Source organism: Oncorhynchus gorbuscha, linkage group LG17 (assembly GCF_021184085.1).
Source record: "Oncorhynchus gorbuscha isolate QuinsamMale2020 ecotype Even-year linkage group LG17, OgorEven_v1.0, whole genome shotgun sequence".
Lineage (NCBI taxonomy): Eukaryota > Metazoa > Chordata > Actinopteri > Salmoniformes > Salmonidae > Oncorhynchus > Oncorhynchus gorbuscha.
Genome location: NC_060189.1, coordinates 718,991 through 743,246, shown reverse-complemented (window position 1 = coordinate 743,246; position 24,256 = coordinate 718,991). Strand labels below are relative to the sequence as shown.

At 43.6% G+C, this 24,256-nt stretch overlaps 2 protein-coding genes across 5 annotated transcripts in view; both read left to right on the top strand.

The window, feature by feature from the left end:
- Nucleotides 1-7,304, top strand: part of manba (mannosidase, beta A, lysosomal) — a 53,422-nt gene extending 46,118 nt beyond the window's left edge. Inside the window, exons 16-18 of the mRNA XM_046309640.1 lie at nucleotides 3,517-3,659; nucleotides 4,986-5,249; nucleotides 5,852-7,304. Of these exons, the coding sequence (XP_046165596.1) occupies nucleotides 3,517-3,659; nucleotides 4,986-5,249; nucleotides 5,852-6,079 (635 nt within the window). The 3' untranslated portion in view covers nucleotides 6,080-7,304. The remainder of the gene's footprint in view (nucleotides 1-3,516; nucleotides 3,660-4,985; nucleotides 5,250-5,851) is intronic.
- Nucleotides 7,305-13,018: 5,714 nt separating this feature from the next.
- On the top strand, nucleotides 13,019-24,108 carry LOC124001187 (probable N-acetyltransferase camello). Of its 4 annotated transcripts, XM_046307790.1 has the most exons (3): nucleotides 13,852-13,919; nucleotides 14,175-14,255; nucleotides 23,306-24,108. In XM_046307790.1, the coding sequence occupies exon 3, from the start codon at nucleotides 23,315-23,317 to the stop codon at nucleotides 24,083-24,085; it is 771 nt and encodes a 256-aa protein (XP_046163746.1). In that variant the 5' UTR covers nucleotides 13,852-13,919; nucleotides 14,175-14,255; nucleotides 23,306-23,314; the 3' UTR covers nucleotides 24,086-24,108. The 4 variants fall into 4 exon arrangements, with proteins under 4 accessions (XP_046163749.1, XP_046163748.1, XP_046163746.1 ...); XM_046307793.1 differs by lacking the exons at nucleotides 13,852-13,919; nucleotides 14,175-14,255 and adding an exon at nucleotides 13,019-13,103; XM_046307792.1 differs by lacking the exon at nucleotides 14,175-14,255 and having other exon boundaries at nucleotides 13,821-13,919.
- The last annotated feature ends 148 nt before the right edge of the window (nucleotides 24,109-24,256 follow it).

The following is a 24,256-nucleotide window of genomic DNA, read 5'->3' as shown; positions in this document are numbered from 1 at the left end:
AGGATGTCCTGGTCCTCTATAGGTAGGTCCTGTTACAGGATGTCCTGGTCCTCTATAGGTAGGTCCTGGTCCTCTATAGGTAGGTCCTGTTACAGGATGTCCTGGTCCTCTATAGGTAGGTCCTGTTACAGGATGTCCTGGTCCTCTATAGGTAGGTCCTGGTCCTCTATAGGTAGGTGCTGTTACAGGATGTCCCAGTCCTCTATAGGTAGGTCCTGGTCTTCTATAGGTAGGTCCTGTTACAGGATGTCCTGGTCCTCTATAGGTAGGTGCTGTTACAGGATGTCCTGGTCCTCTATAGATAGGTCCTGGTCCTCTATAGGTAGGTCCTGGTCCTCTATAGGTAGGTGCTGTTACAGGATGTCCTGGTCCTCTATAGGTAGGTGCTGTTACAGGATGTCCTGGTCCTCTATAGATAGGTCCTGGTCCTCTATAGGTAGGTCCTGGTCCTCTATAGGTAGGTCCTGTTACAGGATGTCCTGGTCCTCTATAGGTAGGTCCTGGTCCTCTATAGGTAGGTGCTGTTACAGGATGTCCTGGTCCTCTATAGGTAGGTGCTGTTACAGGATGTCCTGGTCCTCTATAGGTAGGTCCTGGTCCTCTATAGGTAGGTGCTGTTACAGGATGTCCTGGTCCTCTATAGGTAGGTGCTGTTACAGGATGTCCTGGTCCTCTATAGGTAGGTGCTGTTACAGGATGTCCAGGTCCTCTATAGGTAGGTCCCGGTCCTCTCTAGGTAGGTGCTGTTACAGGATGTCCTGGTCCTCTATAGATAGGTCCTGGTCGTCTATAGGTAGGTGCTGTTACAGGATGTCCTGGTCCTCTATAGGTAGGTGCTGGTCCTCTATAGGTAGGTGCTGTTACAGGATGTCCTGGTCCTCTATAGGTAGGTCCTGTTACAGGATGTCCTGGTTCTCTCTAGGTAGGTCCTGGGCCTCTATAGGTAGGTGCTGTTACAGGATGTCCTGGTCCTCTATAGGTAGGTGCTGTTACAGGATGTCCCGGTCCTCTCTAGGTAGGTCCTGGTCCTCTATAGGTAGGTCCTGGTCCTCTATAGGTAGGTCCTGGTCCTCTATAGGTAGGTGCTGTTACAGGATGTCCTGGGCCTCTATAGGTAGGTGCTGTTACAGGATGTCCTGGTCCTCTATAGGTAGGTGCTGTTACAGGATGTCCTGGTCCTCTATAGGTAGGTGCTGTTACAGGATGTCCTGGTCCTCTATGGGTAGGTCCTGGTCCTCTATAGGTAGGTCCCGATCCTCTATAGGTAGGTCCTGGTCCTCTATAGGTAGGTCCTGGTCCTCTATAGGTAGGTGCTGTTACAGGATGTCCTGGTCCTCTCTAGGTAGGTGCTGTTACAGGATGTCCTGGTCCTCTATAGGTAGGTGCTGTTACAGGATGTCCTGGTCCTCTATAGGTAGGTCCTGTTACAGGATGTCCTGGTCCTCTATAGGTAGGTCCTGGTCCTCTATAGGTAGGTGCTGTTACAGGATGTCCTGGTCCTCTATAGGTAGGTGCTGTTACAGGATGTCCTGGTCCTCTATAGGTAGGTGCTGTTACAGGATGTACCGGTCCTCTATAGGTAGGTACTGGTCCTCTATAGGTAGGTGCTGTTACAGGATGTCCCGGTCCTGCAGTCTACCAGCTCAATTTCGAGTCTCATAGCAAAGGGTCTGATTACTTATGTAAAAATAAAGCCTTTAAAACCCAGATCTGGTCACTATGCCAGGGTTCTCCCCAAGAGCCAGGGTTCTCCCAGATCTAGTCGCTATGCCAGGGTTCTCCCCAAGAGCCAGGGTTCTCCCCCAGATCTGGTCACTATGCCAGGGTTCTCCCCAAATAAGAGGGGTGCTGTGCCACCTTGTTGGCTTGGCTGCGCCACTATGTAAAGATTTCACAGCAAATTAAACTGGTATTTAGTAACGATAGTAACTTCACCAATGGCATTGATGTGAATTGCGTAACATGCCGTTCATAAATTCTGAGCATGATCACGTTCCTCAAATAATTAAGGGCATTCAGCAGTAGGACTATCTCGCCACAGAGCACGCTCAGGACGCGCAGAGTGCACCCCGAGTAGGCTACAGCTTTGTCAAATCATACCAACTTTGTATCGACAGTCAAACAAAGGTCAAATTACCAAAGTTGCTTACCTTGCTAGATATCCTCCTGCTAGATAACCTCCTGCTAGATAACCTCCTGCTAGACAACCTCCTGCTAGACAACCTCCTGCTAGACAACCTCCTGCTAGATAATCCTCCTGCTAGATATCCTCCTGCTAGATAATCCTCCTGCTATAGATATCCTCCTGCTATAGATATCCTCCTGCTAGATAATCCTCCTGCTATAGATATCCTCCTGCTAGATATCCTCCTGCTAGATATCCTCCTGCTAGATAATCCTCCTGCTAGATAATCCTCCTGCTAGATAATCCTCCTGCTAGATATCCTCCTGCTATAGATATCCTCCTGCTAGATAATCCTCCTGCTAGATATCCTCCTGCTATAGATATCCTCCTGCTAGATAATCCTCCTGCTAGATATCCTCCTGCTAGATAATCCTCCTGCTAGATAATCCTCCTGCTAGATATCCTCCTGCTATAGATATCCTCCTGCTAGATAATCCTCCTGCTAGATATCCTCCTGCTAGATATCCTCCTGCTAGATAATCCTCCTGCTAGATATCCTCCTGCTAGATAATCCTCCTGCTAGATAATCCTCCTGCTAGATAATCCTCCTGCTAGATATCCCCCTGCTAGATAATCCTCCTGCTATAGATAACCTCCTGCTAAATAACCTCCTTCAACAAATGACATATCTCCTATAGTTGATAATTATACAAATAGCATACCGGCTCATGAATAGTTTAAATATGAAGCTATCTACCCTCATACCATTTAGGTCTTACTCCAATTAGTTGATTGGTTGATTGTTTGGTAGATAGGCTTGTTGCCAACCAATATTTTTATTTTTGTAGAGGAGCAGCAAATACTCAGTCACCCTCGGCGAAGGGGAAATTGCTCCGCGGAAGGGGAAATTGCTCTGCGGATGGGGAAATTGCTCCGCGGATGGGGAAATTGCTCCGCGGAAGGGGAAATTGCTCCGCGGAAGGGGAAATTGCTCCGCGGATGGGGAAATTGCTCCGCGGATGGGGAAATTGCTCCGCGGAAGGGGAAATTGCTCCGCGGATGGGGAAATTGCTCCGCGGAAGGGGAAGTTGCTCCGCGGATGGGAAAGTTGCTCCGCAGAAGGGGAAATTGCTCCGCGGAAGGGAAAATTGCTCCGCGGATGGGGAAATTGCTCCGCGGAAGGGGAAATTGCTCCGCGGATGGGGAAATTGCTCCGCGGATGGGGAAATTGCTCCGCGGAAGGGGAAATTGCTCCGCGGAAGGGGAAATTGCTCCGCGGATGGGGAAATTGCTCCGTGGATGGGGAAATTGCCTCTTGGTCTCACTGTCAAGATGTTGTTTTCTCCCATTGGAGTCCAGGTTTCACATCTGTTCTTCTTCTTCGTCTGCAGAGTTTGGTGGGAAGTGGAAGATGCTCCATTACTTTGCCAAAGACTTCTTCTCCCCTGTGCTTCCGGTGGGCTTTGAGGACCAGGGTAGTCTGCTGGTCTATGCTGTGTCTGACCTGAGCCACGACCTTCACCTCAGGACTGTGGTACGTTGACCCCTCTCATCATCTTCAACACATCAAAAAACTGTTTCTCAATACCACATTGAGTCCACACATTAAAAACACAATACACAGAAACATACCTGTTTAATAACCTATTTATGCACGTATTGTCAGATCCATAATTATTGGCAGCCTTGATAAAGATTAGCAAAATAATTTTGTATAAAATAAATCATTCAAATATTGATCTACAGAGCATTCGGAAAGTATTCAGCCTCCTTGACTTTTTCCACATTTTGTTACATTACATCTTTATTCTCAAATGGATGACCATGTATTTTCCCCTCATCTATCTACACACAATAACCCATAATGACAAAGCAAAAACAGATTTTAAAATATTTGCTAATTTATAATTTTTAAAAAAAAAAACAGAAATACCTTATTTACATAAGTATTCAGACCCTTTGCTATGAGACTTGAAATTGAGGTCAGGTGCATCCTGTTTCCATTGATCATCCTTGAGATGTTTCTACAACTTGATTGGAGTCCACCTGTGGTAAATTCATTTGATTGGACATGATTTGGAAAGGCAAACACCTGTCTATATAAGGTCCCACAGTTGACAGTGCACGTCAGAGCAAAAACCAAGCCATAAGGGCGAAGGAATTGTCCGTAGAGGTCTGAGACAGGATTGTCTCAAGGCACAGATCTGGGGAAGGGTACCAATACATTTCTGCAGCATTGAAGGTCCCCAAGAACACAGTGGCCTCCATCATTCTTAAATGGAAGAAGTTTGGAACCACCAAGACTCTTCCTAGAGCTGGCTGCCTGGCCAAACTGAGCAATCGGGGGAGAAGGGCCTTCCTTGGTCAGGGAAGGTCACTCTTGACAGAGCTCCAGAGTTACTCTGCGGAGATGGGAGAACCTTCCAGAAGGACAACCATCTCTGCAGCACTCCACCAACCATGTCTTTATGGTAGAGTGGCCAGACGGAAGCCACTACTAAGTAAAAAGCACATGAAAGCCCGCTTGGAGTCCCCAGGCAGGCTAAGTGGATAACTGTGTTCCTCTGTAGTCCTCTGGCAGGTGGATAACTGTGTTCCTCTGTAGTCCTCTGGCAGGTGGGTAACTGTGTTCCTCTGTAGTCCTCTGGCAGGTGGATAACTATGTTCCTCTGTAGTCCTCTGGCAGGTGGATAACTATGTTCCTCTGTAGTCCTCTGGCAGGTGGATAACTGTGTTCCTCTGTAGTCCTCTGGCAGGTGGATAACTGTGTTCCTCTGTAGTCCTCTGGCAGGTGGATAACTGCGTTCCAACACCATCAGTGACAGAGTACTGATTGTAGACTGATGTATCTTGTTGTCAGGTTTCAGTCTATGAGTGGAGCAGTCTGGATCCTGTGTGCACTGTGGCTTCCGGATTGGTGCTTGTGGAAGGAGGAAGTGCTGAGGTCATCCACAAACAGCCAATCACAGCCCTGCTGGCGGGGTGTGGGCGCGGGAGATGTACCCGCCTCACCTGTCTCCTGACCTTTCACCTTGAGGACGTCAACAGCCAGCAAGGTCCCATTAACCACCTCTTCCTCAGCTCACCCAAAAATGCCCAGCGGATGCTGAGACCCAACATCACAGTAAGATGGACTGACTGGACACAACTAGTGACAATGACATCACCGCAACTGACCTGACCGCATCATCATGAGTTCTGCTTCTAATTACGTCATATTAGAACCATATTTATCCGCTGGATCTCCTACAGGGTAGTCTGGGTTCATATACAGCTCTCTGGGTGGCCAGTATGACTTCCATAGTGACCTCTCTCTCTCTGGGTGGCCTGTATGACTTCCATAGTGACCTCTCTCTCTCTCTCTCTGGATGGTCAGTATGACTTCCATAGTGACCTCTCTCTCTCTCTCTCTGGGTGGTCAGTATGACTTCCATAGTGACCTCTCTCTCTCTGGGTGGCCTGTATGACTTCCATAGTGACCTCTCTCTCTCTCTCTCTGGATGGTCAGTATGACTTCCATAGTGACCTCTCTCTCTCTGGATGGTCAGTATGACTTCCATAGTGACCTCTCTCTCTCTCTGGATGGTCAGTGTGACCTCTCTCTCTCTGGATGGTCAGTATGACTTCCATAGTGACCTCTCTCTCTCTCTCTGGATGGTCAGTGTGACCTCTCTCTCTCTGGATGGTCAGTATGACTTCCATAGTGACCTCTCTCTCTCCTCTCAGGCTGAGGTGCAGCAGGACGAGATGGGAGGATACACCGTGACCCTGCAGTCCTCTGCCGTAGCAGCTTTCGTATGGCTGGATGTGGGGGACGTCCCAGGACGATTCGGCACCAACGGATTCCTCATGGTCACCAGGAACAGAACAGTCACCTTTAACCCCTGGGGTCCCACCAGTACCCAGCAGCTAGCCCAGGCACTGACTGTTACGTCATTGAGAGATGTGTACTGACTATCTTGCGTATCAAATGGCATCCTATACCCTACATAGTGCACAACTTTAGACCAGAGCTCTATAGGGTGCCATTTTGGACATACTTACTGAACCAGTACCCAGGAGTTAACCCAAAACCCTCTCCCTAACCTCTCTGAGATGAGTACTGTGACCTTCTCCCTTACCTCTCTCTGAGATCAGTATACATCCTGAAGTCAGGCTAATTACTCAGGATACCCCCAGACATCAGGCTAATTACTGAGGATACCTCCAGAAGTCAGGCTAATTACTGAGGATACCACCAGAAGTCAGGCTAATTACTGAGGATGCCTCCAGAAGTCAGGCTAATTACTGAGGATGCCTCCAGAAGTCAGGCTAATTACTGAGGATACCCCCAGACATCAGGCTAATTACTGAAGATACCTCCAGAAGTTAGGCTAATTACTGAGGATACCACCAGAAGTCAGGCTAATTACTGAGGATACCACCAGAAGTCAGGCTAATTACTGAGGATACCTCCAGAATTCAGGCTAATTACTGAGGATGCCTCCAGAAGTCAGGCTAATTACTGAGGACAACACCAGAAGTCAGGCTAATTACTGAGGATACCAACTAACTACATGGGAGTAACGGGAGTACCTCCAGAAGTCAGGCTAATTACTGAGGATACCACCAGAAGTCAGGCTAATTACTGAGGATACCTCCAGAATTCAGGCTAATTACTGAGGATGCCTCCAGAAGTCAGGCTAATTACTGAGGATACCAACTAACTACATGGGAGTAACGGGAGTACCTCCAGAAGTCAGGCTAATTACTGAGGATACCACCAGAAGTCAGGCTAATTACTGAGGATACCTCCAGAATTCAGCCTAATTACTGAGGATGCCTCCAGAAGTCAGGCTAATTACTGAGGACAACACCAGAAGTCAGGCTAATTACTGAGGATACCACCTAACTACATGGGAGATGTGTACTGAGACCTTCTCTCTGAGATGAGTACTGAGACCTTCTCTCTGAGATGAGTACTGAGACCTTCTCTCAGAGATGTGTACTGAGACCCTCTCCCTAACGTACCTCAGAGATGAGTACTGAGACCCTCTCCCTAACGTACCTCAGAGATGTGTACTGAGACATGAGAAACCCCAAAACTCTCTGTCAGTTGGATTCGACAATGTTGTGTGTGGGATTTGTTGTAAATAAGATACAAGTGAAGGAATTTGCATTAATAAAGTAAATGGAGATATATTTTGTACGGTTTTATTTTGCTATAATTTAGATTTGTTTATTTCAGACTACAAGGAAAGTCCAATGTTGTGGGTAAAGGCTTTACATACACTAACTAACTACTGTAGATCATTGGGTCTAGGAGGCTATAGTAAATAGGACTACTGTAGATCATTGGGTCTAGGAGCCTACAGTAAATAGGACTACTGTAGATCATTGGGTCTATGAGCCTACAGGAAATAGGACTACTGTAGATCATTGGGTCTAGGAGCCTACAGTAAATAGGACTACTGTAGATCATTGGGTCTAGGAGCCTATAGTAAATAGGACTACTGTAGATCATTGGGTCTAAGAGCCTACAGTAAATAGGACTACTGTAGATCATTGGGTCTAGGAGCCTATAGTAAATAGGACTACTGTAGATCATTGGGTCTAGGAGCCTATAGTAAATAGGACTACTGTAGGTCATTGGGTCTAGGAGCCTACAGGAAATAGGACTACTGTAGGTCATTGGGTCTAGGAGCCTACAGTAAATAGGACTACTGTAGTAGGTCATTGGGTCTAGGAGCCTGTAGTAAATAGGACTACTGTAGGTCATTGAGTCTAGGAGTGTTAAGTCATGTTGTAATCAATGTTCATAAATTCCAATGATCTTTATCTGTCTCATACCCAGAGGTTGTAAAGTTCTGGTCTGAAATAAAACAGACAATTCCCAGCTCACAATTGATCAGGCAAGTGTGTGGGTGGTCAGCTCCATATCTGTGAGCTTTGAAGTGCTACAGTGTTTTCTGATCACTGCAACTACTGAGAGGACAGGACTGGACAGGATAGTACAGGATAGAATAGGACAGGATAGAATAGGACAGGACAGGATAGTACAGGATAGAATAGGACAGGATAGAATAGGACAGGACAGAATAGTACAGGATAGAATAGAATAGGACAGGACTGGACAGGATAGTACAGGATAGAATAGGACAGGATAGAATAGGACAGGACAGGATAGTACAGGATAGAATAGGACAGGACAGGACTGGACAGGATAGTACAGGATAGAATAGGACAGGATAGAATAGGACAGGACAGGATAGTACAGGATAGAATAGTACAGGATAGAATAGGACAGGATAGAATAGGACAGGACAGAATAGTACAGGATAGAATAGAATAGGACAGGACTGGACAGGATAGTACAGGATAGAATAGGACAGGACTGGACAGGATAGAATAGGACAGGACTGGACAGGATAGAATAGGACAGGATAGAATAGGACTGGGCAGGATAGAATAGGACAGGATAGAATAGGACTGGACAGGATAGAATAGGACTGGACAGAATAGGACAGGATAGGACAGAATAGGACAGGATAGAATAGGACAGGATAGAATAGGACTGGACAGAATAGGATAGTACAGGATAGAAAAGGACAGGATAGAATAGGATAGGACAGGATAGTACAGGATAGAATAGGACAGGATAGAATAGGATAGGACAGGATAGGACAGGACAGAATAGGACAGGATACGATAGCCCGACTAGTGTTGATTCAGTGAACATCACAGGACGAACGAAGTAACCTCTATAGGATAATTTTCTCGAAATAGGGACAGTTGCTCCTCAATATGCGAAATGTGACGAGAATGGCGTTGTAAACAACAGCCAACTTTCCGGGACATAGACATGTTTGATATCGTCAGAAAACTTAGATTAACAATCATTTAACTGAAGTGTCCAATTTACAGAAGCTGTGACAGCAAAATAATACCATGCTATTGTTTGAGGATAGTGCACAACAACAAAACACTTTTATCAAGGCAACTACAATTTATAGTCACGTCTGACTGACTACATTCAGTGATCTTGCTCTGATTTGTCACCCTGAGGGTCCCAGAGATAAAATGTTGCATAGTTTTGTTTGATAAAATAAATGTTTATATTCAAACATGATCCATGTATTATACAGTGTCTTGCATGAATTCCAACTCTTTCAACTTGAAACAAAATCTAATCGGGATTTTTTTTGTTTTTAACCCGGGCAAGTTCGGTTTCTGTGCAAATCCTAAGCCACTCTAGAAGGCAACCAAACGTGTTTCATCATTCTATATTACATATTGGCAACACAACACGTCAAGTAGCCCATGAAGGTCAGTCATCCATTACGCACCAATGAGACGAGCAGTGTTCACCTGCACCACCAAGTCAGAACAGTAGGCTAAGTTATGAGGTGGAAAGGGACCAAATTATTAGGTTGAAGCACATGGGCTACTAACAGCTTACTACACAACATACACTTAGTATTACTTTCTTAGCTACAGTATACATATCTCCCTGGCATATTACATCATTTATGCAGCGCTGTGCTGACTTGAACAGGAAGTTGGCACGCAGGTCCTTCTTTGATAAAACAGGTCTGAGGTCAGGTCAGTCTGGCATTCTCTGGATATATGATGCTTTCAAGACAACTGGGAACTCAGAGAGTTCTGAGTTGGGTTGACTGTTCAAAACATATTTTCTCGTCATCTCTTCGTATGACAAGGATGGAAACGGATTTGCCAAGTGGATTGTCGACTTGATTCATGATGATGGACTGATTGTGTTAGTATGATGTTCAGTTCAATCAAAGCTACTGTAGATATACACTGCTCAAAAAAATTCCAAAAAAGGTTTGGAACTCTCTTTCTTATTGGTCTATTAACTAATTTACTGCAAGGTGATGTCACAGTGGAACGCCAAAACTCCATCCCACCAAAACAAGCTGAAATGTCTGTTCTTTTCAAACAGCTCTTACACTAAATGGGCATTATCATAATGTTCATGAGTTCACAGTATTACTTCAACCTCATAGTGTGGAAATATACACTGCTCAAAAAAATAAAGGGAACACTAAAATAACATCCTAGATCTGAAGGAATGAAATATTCTTATTAAATACTTTTTTCTTTACATAGTTGAATGTGTTGACAACAAAATCACACACAAATGATCAATGGAAATCAAATGTATCAACCCATGGAGGTCTGGATTTGGAATCCCACTCAAAATTAAAGTGGAAAACCACACTACAGGCTGATCCAACTTTGATGTAATGTCCTTAAAACAAGTCAAAATGAGGCTCAGTAGTGTGTGTGTCCTCCATGTGCCTGTATGACCTCCCTACAACGCCTGGGCATGCTCCTGATGAGGTGGCGGGTGGTCTCCTGAGGGATCTCCTCCCAGACCTGGACTAAAGCATCCGCCAACTCCTGGACAGTCTGTGGTGCAATGTGGCGTTGGTGGATGGAGCGAGACATGATGTCCCAGATATGCTCAATTGAATTTAGGTCTGGGGAACGGGCGGGCCAGTCCATAACATCATTGCCTTCCTCTTGCAGGAACTGCTGACACACTCCAGCCACATGAGGTCTATCATTAGGAGGAACCCAGGGCCAACCGCACCAGCATATGGTCTCACAAGGGGTCTGAGGATCTCAGTACCTAATGGCAGTCAGGCTACCTCAGGCGAGCACATGGAGGGCTGTGTGGCCCCCCAAAGAAATGCCCTCCCACACCATGACTGACCCACCGCCAAACCGGTCATGCTGGAGAATGTTGCAGGCAGCAGAACGTTCTCCACGGCGTCTCCAGACTCTGTCACGTCTGTCACGTGCTCAGTGTGAACCTGCTTTCATCTGTGAAGAGCACAGGGCGCCAGTGGCGAATTTGCCAATCTTGGTGTTCTCTGGCAAATGCCAAACGTCCTGCACGGTGTTGAGCTGTAAGAACAACCCCCACCTGTGGACGTCGGGCCCTCATACTACCACCCTCATGGAGTCTGTTTCTGACCGTTTGAGCAGACACATGCACATTTGTGGCCTGCTGGAGGTCATTTTGCAGGGCTCTGGCAGTGCTCCTCCTGCTCCTCCTTGCACAAAGGTGGAGGTAGCGGTCCTGCTGCTGGGTAGTTGCTCTCCTACGGCCTCCTCCAAGTCTCCTGATGTACTGGCCTGTCTCCTGGTAGCGCCTCCATGTTCTTTTGACATCATTTTATCTGTGGCCAATGACCTTGAGATGTCTTGGATGGGCACTTCTAATGTAAATCTATGGCAGCACCTGTGAATTTTCGAGTTCTACTCATAGATTTTGCGGTGACGTAGTGCCCCCATGAGTGACAGAACACTGAGCCATTTTCCGGTCACAACTTGTAGACTTGTTTACATGCTGCTGTGCGGTTTGTTGCTAACTCAATTTTGCTAACTGCCAACTTTACGGTTTTTACTTATTTTTCTCCTCAATTTTGTGGTATCCAATTGTTATTACCACCTATCTTGTCTACAACATCGCTACAACTCCCGTACGGGCTCGGGAGAGACGAAGGTTGAGAGCCATGCGTACTCCGTAACCCAACACAGCGCGCATCCAACCCGGAAGCCAGCCGCACCAATGTGTTGGAGGAAACACCGTACACAGGTTCATGCTCTACAATATCCGCAGAGTACGACCCTGCCTCACACAGGAAGCGGCACAGGTCCTAATCCAGGCACTTGTCATCTCCCGTCTGGATTACTGCAACTCGCTGTTGGCTGGGCTCCCTGCCTGTGCCATTAAACCCCCTTCAACTCATCCAACCTTCCCAAGTTCTCTCACGTCACCCAGCTCCTCCGTTCTCTCCACTGGCTTCCAGTTGAAGCTCGCATCCGCTACAAGACCATGGTGCTTGCCTACGGAGCTGTGAGGGGAACGGCACCTCAGTACCTCCAGGCTCTGATCAGGCCCTACACCCAAACAAGGGCACTGCGTTCATCCACCTCTGGCCTGCTCGCCTCCCTACCACTGAGGAAGTACAGCTCCCGCTCAGCCCAGTCAAAACTGTTCGCTGCTCTGGCCCCCCCAATGGTGGAACAAACTCCCTCACGACGCCAGGACAGCGGAGTCAATCACCACCTTCCGGAGACACCTGAAACCCCACCTCTTTAAGGAATACCTAGGATAGGATAAGTAATCCCTCTCCCCCCCTCCTTCAAGATTTAGATGCACTATTGTAAAGTGACTGTTCCACTGGATGCCATAAGGTGAATGCACCAATTTGTAAGTCGCTCTGGATAAGAGCGTCTGCTAAATGACTTAAATGTAAATGTATATTATAACAATGACAAGCATGTTCTCTTCATAATCTATTGAAACGTTTCAGGTTTACAATTTTGAGAATTATGTCAAGAATGTAATGGTACTGTACAAGTAAAAAAATTATGCAAATCTCCCATAAAATAAAAATATGGTCAGCGTTGCTGTGTGCTGCTGGTTATAACATGGCAATAAAGAAGAGAGAGAAATGAGGGACCAGTTTAATGTTTTCAGTGGGATGCTGCAGTTCTGCAGTTATTTATTTTTCTTTGATATGGTGCAATTTTCTGTTATTATGCTCTTCAGATTGTATTAGTGTTGAATGGTCAGATTTATATGCACTTTGTTTATATACATTAAGAAAGTTATATTTTAAATGCACATGTTTAATAGCATTCTTTTTCATAACAAACCAAATGCATTTTTAAATACATTGTGGTTAAGGTATGATTTCATGTAATAATTTACTTAGAATTGTTTTAACACCAATCATAGTCAAACTATCGCAAACAAAACATATATATTTTTAAAGAGCCGTTTGGGATCCAAAAGAGGCGTCTCACTGAAAGGGGCCGGAAAGGCCATTACTCAGTGTACTATTATGTTCACACCAGGGCCTGAAACTCCCCAGAATTCAATTCGCGACAATTGTACATCCGCTAAGAAAAATCTGCGAATGCTTAAAAACAACATCAATGGTGAAGTCAACATACAAGTGTAAGTAAACACAAATGCAAATCATTTCGAAATTTTGCTACTACGTAAAAAAAGTAAATGTGTTTTCGTTTGGTTATCTTTTGGAAATTGTATAAATAAATAATTTCCCTTCTTCAGAAGTTCCAGCTATGCAGGATAACGTTAGTTAGCTAGCTATCATACAGTAGACATATATGAATAATTATATATTTAATATAAGTAGACATGCACACATAATTAACTGTAGCGCATATGAAGTAACCACAAGCTACCAGTGGCTGAAAACACAATCATAGCGGGATGTCGAGTGACGATTTTCCGGGCAAGGCCGGTCCATTTAAAACCCATTCCTCCCTCCCCCTGCAAGGCTATACTCGTCAAACATCATGATACATCAGAGGTGTCCACTTAATTTGAGGGCTGAGGGGATAAGTTGTGTCTTTTTAAGTGTTTGACCATTTCTTTGTTGTGGCTTGTGGAAATCACATCAAAATTTATTGTTCGCATACAAATATTTGCAGATGTTATAATAGGTGCAGATAAATGCTTGTCTTTCTAGAAAAACATTTTTTATCAAGATAATTTTTCACGTGTTAAACTGCCCCTTGTTTTACCTTTCTGTATTTCTACATTGGCCTTGTTTCTTTCTATTTAAAAAAAAAATAATTGTGCTAAAATAAACTTCAGAATGTATCAACTCTGAATCTAAGGTCACGCTTTCAGCCAATTGGAAGCAAGCTATACGGTAAATCCCTCCCACCTCTGTTTGGACCACTAACACAAATCTGCTGGTTGTGTCAAATTGGATTATATTTCTCTGAGACATAACTAAATCAGGTGGGCTATCTATTACAAACATCGTTTTCATTACAGCAGAAATATTACTATTTTGATGGCCAAGATATCATTTGACGGGTTAGCTAACCATTTATAAATGTAGCTTTTCAGTAGAGTCACGTGCTATTTGCTAATCGGGATAAACTATTTTAGTTGATATCAATTATTTGATAAATAATACATCTATGTATCAAAAGACGATTTTTAAAATTATAGTTAAGGGATGATCTATGGTTTGATGTTCCATCTTAATAGTGACGGGCAGCGAGGTGCTTTTACCAACGCGGATGTATAAAACACTAGGAACACGTGTTCTTTCCGGGACAGATTGACCAGGTGAGCGCTATGATCACTTCAATCAGTGTAGATGGAGGGGAGGAGACAGTTTAAGAGACACATTTGTAAAATGTTTCGACACTATATATATATATACACACATAATATGACATTTGTAATGTCTTTATTCCTTTGGAACTTTTGTGAGTGTAATGTTTACTGTTAATTTTGGTTTATTTCACTTTTGGATATTACCTCACGTTAACATGTTTCCCATGCCAATAAAGCCCCTTGAATTAAATAATGAAAGAGATCTTAAAACACACCCTCGCCTTATGCCCTTGGGGAAATCCCCGTCACCATCATCTTGGAGGTCCAAATGACTCGTGGCCATCTTGTCTATCTTACAACGTTACTTAGCCAGTTTGCCCTATTGAGTTAAAATGGTCTTGCGATATACGGTACGTAGGCAGGTAAACAGGCCAACATTAACACAGCATGTATTTATTAAAGTATCAAGATACAATATTGTAGTCAGGCAACAATAGATGTGAAAAGGCAATATTTAATTTCGAAGTCGGAGTGTATTTTCTCTCGCTTCAGCTCAAAAAATGTCCGCCTTTGATTTCAATATATTTGCATAATTTTTTACGTGTTTGCGTCATATTTATTTGCATACTTTAGGCTGAAGCTTGCGTCGATGCATGCTTCAAAATATTTAAAAAGGGACTATGCATTCGAGAAGTGCCCTCCGTGCCCCGTTTCTCATAGTTTGATTTGGACTCATACCCCGACCCTCCTGTGCTCAGAGCACGGTAATATGTATTTTGAGAAACATTGATTGTGTATTTGTGCAACTGGGTTGCAACGTGCCATTCTTAGAGTGAATGTACAAGACTAAATATTTAAGTGCCTTTGAACAGGGTGTGGTAGTAGGTGTCATGTTAAAATCTTAAAAGTACTTCCTATTTTGTGTTTTGTGTGTGTCTGTGTGTGACATCATGCTGTAAAAATTCTCCAGGTGTGAAAATGTTCCCAAGTTGTCCAAAATTGAAGGGTTATCCAGATCGGTTTATGTCTCGTTATCACTTGACTTACCCCCCTAAAATTGTTAAAAAGGACTTAGATAAGATTTTTCATAATTGTATTTGGAGGAGCAATCCTCCCTATCTACAGAAAGATATTCTCAGTTATACCCAAGAACAAGGAGGTTTTGAGGTTGAAATAATTGGATTGGATTCTGAAGTATATTTGAAGCAGAACAGTATTTGGAATGCCTTCCCTAAGTATTTACTTGACTGTTGGTGTTTAGAATTTCTGCTTCGGTGTAATTTTGATGTTGATAAAATCCCAGTAAAATTGGCCAAAATCTATAAGCAGGCACTTTTAGCTTGGATGTTAGCGTATAAACATACGTTTCCCCCTCACAGATACTTTCTATGGAACAACAAATATATCCAATTTGTTTGATGTGAGAATGTGAAAATACAATTATTTTGGTTGGTCAGTTACTGAATGAGGATGGATATTTTTACTCTCATATGGGGAATTGTTTTGATACGTTTATAATTCCCTGAAAGAATATGCAATTGTTTTAGATGCGATTCCAATAATAATATAATAATTGATAATATATGAATTGGCAATATTATTAACAATCTCAAAGATGCATATAGTAATACACAGATTAGGAGTATTGTTAGTGATACTACACTTCCCTCAGCAGGATTATTTTGGTTGAATATCTATGGTGATATACAATGGGGGTTAAGCAAATATTGTATCAGTAAAGGAAGTTTCCATGGTAACAAGGTAAAGGACGTTTAATTTAAAAATGTTACATATTTATACTGTGAAACATGTTTTTGGAAAAATTCAAGCTGAATATTGACTGTAATTGTGATTTCTGTGGAATAGAGAAGATCATTTTTCATTCGGTTTTTTACCTGTATTTATAGTGTCATTTTTGTGATTGACATACAGGTCTTTGTTACAAAGGAAACGGGACAGGTTGTACAAATTTAATGGTTTTGATATGTTTATTTTAGGAATTCTGATAAAGATGTAGTATATTTCATTCAACTGCTAATATTATTAGGTCCATTTCATATTCACAAATTCAAATGGTCTAATTCAAAACCTAACTTTTTTTCACTTTCAAAATGAATTTAAACAATATGGAAAACATCAACTACAATGAAAAACAAAAAGGAAATTAAAACTTGTTTTATTAATAAATGTGATTTTTTTTGTTTAGGATTCCTGGCAATGTAAATAGTTTGCATGTGACTATTCCTCTTTTGTTTATTTATTTGTTTGTAAAAAAAAAATATATATATATATTTATTGACAGCCTCTCTTTTAAATTGCATATTCAACAACTTACAAAAAAATTGAAGCTGAAATTGGGATTTTATTTTAGGACTAAGGCCTGTTTTTCTTTTGAAGCCAGAAGGAGGCTAGTATCAGCTACATTTAGGCCTTTACTAGACTATGGGGATATTTTATATATGAATGTTTCTACTCAGTGTTTGAGATCAATTGACACCCTTTACCATGGCACTTTGAGATTTATTTTAAACTGCAAAACCCTTACGCACCACTGCACTTTGTATACCAGGGTTGGCTGGCCTTCTCTAGTCACTCGTAGGCTCAGTCACTGGAATCCTTTTATTTACAAAGCCATTTAGGGTTTACTACCTTTTTATTTGGGCATTTTTCATTGTTCAGAAATGTGGTGTGTCGTCTCTTCGTTCGCTGGACTTTATCCTGCTAACTGTTCCAAATGTCTGAACTGAGTTTGGTAAAAGGGCTTTTATGTACTTTGCTCCATCGTCCTGGAACACCTTACAAAATACTTTTAAACTGGAAGAACTTGTCCCAATTGGTGTTTTTAAATCCCTGATGAAGGATTTTGAGACTGTTTCCCTGACCTGTCAATGTTTGTTTAATTAGCTGTTTTTGATATTGTTATACTCTTGTGAATTCTATGGTTTTTACTAGATTACTTGTAGTTTTTCTCGTTGTTTGTCTGTAATTTTTGTAATGACTTTGTCCTGGCCGAGATAGACAGCACCATCTATTGAAAAATAGATTTTAAATCTCAATGAGCCCTTCCTGGTAAAAAAAAATTAAATAATAATAACCGCAACTGTCACACTCTGACCATTATTTGCGCTGTTTGTTTCTATGTTTTGTTTGGTCAGGGTGTGATATGAGTGGGCATTCTATGTTGCATGTCTAGTTTGTTTGTTTCTATGTTTTGTTTGGTCAGGGTGTGATATGAGTGGGCATTCTATGTTGCATGTCTAGTTTGTCTGTTTCTATGTTTTGTTTGGTCAGGGTGTGATATGAGTGGGCATTCTATGTTGCATGTCTAGTTTGTCTGTTTCTATGTTTTGTTTGGTCAGGGTGTGATATGAGTGGGCATTCTATGTTGCATGTCTAGTTTGTCTGTTTCTATGTTTTGTTTGGTCAGGGTGTGATATGAGTGGGCATTCTATGTTGTGTGTTTAGTTTGTCTGTTTCTGTGTTTGGCCTGATATGGTTCTCAATCAGAGGCAGGTGTTAGTCATTGTCTCTGATTGGGAACCATATTTAGGTAGCCTGTGTTGTATTGTGGTTTGTGGGTTATTGTCTATGTGAAGTTGCCTGTGTCTGATTGGGAACCATATTTAGGTAGCCTGTTTTGTATTGTGGTTTGTGGGTTATTGTCTATGTGAAGTTGCCTGTGTCTGATTGGGAACCATATTTAGGTAGCCTGTTTTGTATTGTGGTTTGTGGGTTATTGTCTATGTGAAGTTGCCTGTGTCTGCACTTGTTGGTTTTGTTGGACTGTTCTTTGTGTTCTTCCTTCAATTAAAGAATAATCTATTCTAATCACGCTGCACGTTGGTCTCCACTTTACGACGATCGTGACAAATACATAAACAAAAAAAAAGTACAACAAGTTATGTCACAATCACACCGCCATCATAATGAGTAGGAGCTATTTCACGCTGGGAAGATTTTTTTACATGACACCAGGCACACCGGTTTGAGTGTGTCAAGAACTGCATAGATTTGAGGGCAGTGTGCAGTTAGGCATTGTGCACCGGTTTGGAGTGCTTTTGGTCAAGAAGGGTGGAGCCTTCTTCCACGTGCGCTGCTGGGGTTTTTACGTTCAACAGCATCCTGTGTGTATCAAGAATGGTCCACCACCCAAAAGACATCCAGACAACTTGACACAACTGTGGGAAGCATTGTAGTCAACATGGACCAGCATCCCTGTGGAACGCTTTCCACACCTTGTAGAGTCAACATGGACCAGCATCCCTGTGGAACGCTTTAGACACCTTGTAGAGTCAACATGGACCAGCATCCCTGTGGAACGCTTTAGACACCTTGTAGATTCCATGCCCCGACGAATTGAGGCTGTTCTGAGGGCAAAAAGGGTGCAACTCAATATTACTAAAGTGTTCCTAATGTTTTGTACGCTCAGTGTACACTAGCGTTGTTTTCAACCGTATTTGGTTGCACAAAAACAGTACCTGGGAATCCACAAGTTAAATACAATTCCTTTTCACATTTGGAAAGTCTGTTTTAATAATACAAACCTTTAGATATTTTGTCTCAAATTCCCCCCTGTCATAATGACCGCCTTCCTGCCCACTGGCACGGTAAGTTGACATGGAATTGTATTTAACTTGTGGCTTCTCAGGGACTGCTTTTGTGCAACCCAGTACAATTGAAAACAACACAATGCATTCAGAAAGTATTCAGACCCCTTCCCTTGTTCTGCATTTTGTTACTCTACAGCCTTATTCTAAAATGGATTAAATGCATACAAAATTCCTCATTAATCTACACACAATACCCCATAATGACATCACAATACCCCATAATGACATCACAATACCCCATAATGACAGCACAATACCCCATAATGACAGCACAATACCCCATAATGACAGCACAATACCCCATAATGACATCACAATACCCCATAATGACAAAGTGAAACAGGTTTTTAGAAATGTTTGCAAATGTATAAAAGAAACTAAAACAGAAATACGTTATTTACATAAGTATTCAGAATCTTTGCTATGAGATTTGAAATTGAGTTCAGGTGCGTTCTGTTTCCAATTCATCAGCCTTGAAATTGACAGGTACCCCGTTCTGTTTCCAATTAAGATATTTCTACAACTTGATTGTAGTCCACCTGTGGTAAATTCAAATGATTGGACATGATTTGGAAAGGCACACACCTGTCTATATAAGGTCCCACAGTTAACAGTGCATGTCAGCAAAAACCAAGCCATGAGTACCAGAGAAATGTCTGCAGTATTGAAGGTCCCCTAGAACACAGTGGGTACTATCAATCTTAAATAGAAGTAGTTTGGAAGCACCAAGACTTCCTAGAGCTGGCCGCCCGGCCAAACTGAGAAATCGTGGGGGAAGGGCCTTGGTCAGGGAGTTGACCCATGATCGCTCTGACAGAACTCCAGAGAGAAGGACAACCATCTCTGCAGCACCCACCTATCAAATCAAACAATTTGTCACATGCCCCAAATACAACAGGTGTAGACCTTAGAGTGAAATGCTTACTTAACCAACAATGCAGTTTTAAGAAAAAATAAATAAAAGTAACAAATAATTAAAGAGCATAAGGTGAATGCACCAATTTGTAAGTCGCTCTGGATAAGAGCGTCTGCTAAATGACTTAAATGTAAATGTAAAATAACAATAGCGAGGCTATATACAGGGCTCCGGTTTACTGAGTGGCTTCCGTGTCTGGCCTTTATGGTAGTGGCCACTCCTCAGTAAAAGTCACATGACAGCCCGCTTGGAGTTTGCCAAAATTGCACCTAATGGACTCCGACCATGAGAAACCAGATTCTCTGGTCTGATTAAACCAAGATTTCTTTGGACTGAATGCCAAGTTTCACGTCTGGAGGAAACCTGGCACCATCCCTACGGTGAAGCATGCTGGTGGCAGAATCATGCTGTGGGGATGTTTTCCAGCGACAGGGAATGGGAGACTAGTCAGGATCAAGGAAAAGATTAACGGCGCAAAGTACAGAGACAAGTACAGAACGCTCAGGACTTCAGACTGGGGTGAAGGTTCACCTTCCAACAGGACAACGATCCTAAGCACACAGCCAAGACAACGCAGGAGTGGCTTCTGGACAAGTCTCTGAATGTCTTTGAGTGACCCAGCCAGAGCTCGGACTTGAACCCGATCGAACATCTCTGGAGCAGCAACGCTCCCCATATAACCTGACAGAGCTTGAGAGGATCTGCAGAGAAGAATGGGAGAAACTCCCCAAATACAGGTGTGCCAAGCATGTGGTGTCATAAAAAAAAGCGAATTAATCAATTTTAGAATAATGCTGTAACGTAACAAAATGTGGAAAAAGTCAAGGAGTCTGAATACTTTCCGAATGCACTTTATGTAAATACACTGGTGTTGCTGATCTATCAGAGGCAAGACCACCACCAAGGACACAGAGTCTGTTGATGAGGGTTGGGAGGGAGATGTGCTGCTGTTGGCTGGTGTAAGTACTTTGGAATGATGAGTGGTAGGTAGGTTGTAGCATAGACAAATACTCTATAGAAAGGGCTTAACCTTTTAACCCGTGGCAATTTGACTGCTAAACTAATGCACTCCCTATGGCTGCCAGTCTGCCCATTATACCATCAGTGATTTGAATGGAGAGGCCTGTTAGATGATATTTCTATGATTCGTAGTGTGTAGACTACTAGACTGTCAGCTCTCACTGTTGTCTCTGTATGTATTGCAGGGCAGACCAGTGTCTGAGTTTATGGATGATAGACAGGGTGCCAGAGTAGACTCCGGTGGGGTGTGACTGACTACCATGTTTGGGTTTTTTATTTTATTTTTTACCTTTATTTAACCAGGCAAGTCAGTTAAGAACATATTCTTATTTTCAATGACGGCCTGGGAACAGTGGGTTAACTGCCTGTTCAGGGGCAGAACAACAGATTTGTACCTTGTCAGCTTGTCAGGGTTTGAACTCGCAACCTTCCGGTTTCTAGTCCAACGCTCTAACCACTAGGCTACGCTGCCGCACCACGTTGAACTCTGGTGGGGTGTGACTGACTACCATGTTTGGGTTGAACTCCAGGGGGGTGTGACTGACTACCATGTTTGGGTTGAACTCCAGGGGGGTGTGACTCACTACCATGTTTGTGGGTTGAACAGTAGGATTTAAGGAGACTGTCAGCTCTTACTGTGTTGTCACTATTGAAGGGCAGACACTAGACAGACCAGTAGGTTATTGAAGGACAGACACTAGACAGACCAGTAGGTTATTGAAGGGCAGACACTAGACAGACCAGTAGGTTATTGAAGGGCAGACACTAAACAGACCAGTAGGTTATTGAAGGGCAGACACTAGACAGACCAGTAAGTTATTGAAGGGCAGACACTAAACAGACCAGTAGGTTATTGAAGGGCAGACACTAGACAGACCAGTAGGTTATTGAAGGGCAGACACTAGACGGACCAGTAGGTCATTGAAGGGCAGACACTAGACGGACCAGTAGGTTATTGAAGGGCAGACACGGACCAGTAGGTTATTGAAGGGCAGACACTAGACAGACCAGTAGGTTATTGAAGGACAGACACTAGACAGACCAGTAGGTTATTGAAGGACAGACACTAGACAGACCAGTAGGTTATTGAAGGACAGACACTAGACAGACCAGTAGGCTATTGAAGGGCAGACACTAGACAGACCAGTAAGTTATTGAAGGGCAGACACTAGACGGACCAGTAGGTCATTGAAGGGCAGACACTAGACAGACCAGTAAGTTATTGAAGGGCAGACACTAAACAGACCAGTAGGTTATTGAAGGGCAGACACTAGACAGTCCAGTAGGTTATTGAAGGACAGACACTAGACAGACCAGTAGGTTATTGAAGGACAGACACTAGACAGACCAGTAGGCTATTGAAGGACAGACACTAGACAGACCAGTAGGCTATTGAAGGGCAGACACTAGACAGACCAGTAGGTTATTGAAGGGCAGACACTAAACAGACCAGTAGGTTATTGAAGGGCAGACACTAGACAGACCAGTAGGTTATTGAAGGACAGACACTAGACAGACCAGTAGGTTATTGAAGGGCAGACACTAGACGGACCAGTAGGTTATTGAAGGGCAGACACTAAACAGACCAGTAGGTTATTGAAGGGCAGACACTAGACAGACCAGTAGGTTATTGAAGGGCAGACACTAGACAGACCAGTAGGCTATTGAAGGACAGCAGACACAGACACTAGACAGACCAGTAAGTTATTGAAGGGCAGACACTAGACAGACCAGTAGGTTATTGAAGGGCAGACACGGACCAGTAGGTTATTGAAGGACAGACACTAGACAGACCAGTAGGTTATTGAAGGGCAGACACTAGACAGACCAGTAGGCTATTGAAGGGCAGACACTAGACAGACCAGTAGGTTATTGAAGGACGGACCAGTAGGTTATTGAAGGGCAGACACTAAACAGACCAGTAGGTTATTGAACTAGACAGACCAGTAAGTTATTGAAGGGCAGACACTAGACAGACCAGTAGGTTCTATGATATGCTCCTCTTGATATACAATATAATTGTTTTGCACTGTTAATGACTAAATCATTCCAGACTGTGTTAAATCATTCCAGACTGTAATTATTTTGCTTATTTATGATATAATAGTCGCCCTGTCATTTAAGTCATCTTCGTATGGTGAAAAAACAAGGCTTTTCCTAGTGAATTAATTTTGACTTCCTTTGACATTGATATTTATTGATTTAACTAGGCAAGTCAGTTAAGAACAAATTCTTATTTACAATGACAGCCTACATGGGAACAGTGGGTTAACTGCCTTGTTCAGGGGCAGAATGACAGCTTGGGGATTTGAACTTGCAACCTTTCGGTTACTAGTCCAACGCTCTAACCACTAGGCTACCCAGCCTAAAACTGATAAATGGCACCGTTTTGGATTTGTAAAGTTCAAATAAGTATATTTTTGTAATTCCTGATATATCATCTTGCACATCACTATATCATCAATGTCAAATATCACGATATTGAATTTAATCATATCGGCCCAACCCTACAGACCAGTGCCATGGCTGCTGACATCACTATCCGAAGATACCAGGAAGATGACAAGGAGACCGTGAAGGAGATCTTCACCATGGGGATGAGCGAGCACGTCCCTTCCTCCTTCATGCACCTCCTCAAACAGCCCCTGACCCAGATGATCCTGATGGTCACGTTCTGCGCCCTGCTGGCCAGCTCCAAGTCCGTCCTGCTGCCTGTAGTAGGGGTCACTCTCCTCCTGGCCGGGGCCAAGCAGCTGGTGGGCTACCTCTTCAACAGCTACATCGACACCTCCCTGAGGAAGGACCTCGACCACATCCAGGAGACCTACCTGGAGAACAAGGACTCGTGTTTCTGGGTGGCTGAGAGCGACGGCCGGGTGGTGGCAACGGTGGCCTGCCTGCCTGCGGAGAGGGAACCAGGCTGCATGGAGCTGAAGAGGTTGTCTGTACGGCGTACACACCGGAGGATGGGCATCGCCAAGGCCCTCAGCAGGACAGTGGCAGACTTCAGCAGGGAGAGGGGCTTCCCTGCGGTCGTCCTCTACACGTCTGTAGTGCAGACTGATGCACAGAGGCTGTATGAGAACGTGGGCTACACACGGGTCAGAGAGTTCGTCATCCCTGAGCCCATCGCCAAAATCACCAACTTTACCCTGATAGAGTACAGACTGGACTTACTGCAGGGGGGAAATAGGAGGAGGACTGGACTTACTGCAGAGGGGGAAATAGGAGGACTGGACTTACTGCAGAGGGGAAATAGGAGGAGGACCGGACTTACTGCAGGGGGGAAATAGGAAGAGGACTGGACTTACTGCAGGGGAGGGAGGAACTTACTGCAGGGGGAAATAGGAAGAGGACTAGACTTACTGGACTGGACTTACTGCAGGGGGGGAAATAGGAGGACTGGACTTACTGCAGGGGAGAAATAGGAGGAGGACTGGACTTACTGAAGGGGGGAAATAGGA

Excerpts from the sequence above, each read along its gene's own strand:
- LOC124001187 (XM_046307789.1), top strand. The coding sequence starts at position 20,486 with ATGGGAGAAACTCCCCAAATACAG. Across the intron at positions 20,510-23,305 it reads GAGAAACTCCCCAAATACAG|ACCAGTGCCATGGCTGCTGA; the intron begins GTGTGCCAAGCA and ends CCAACCCTACAG.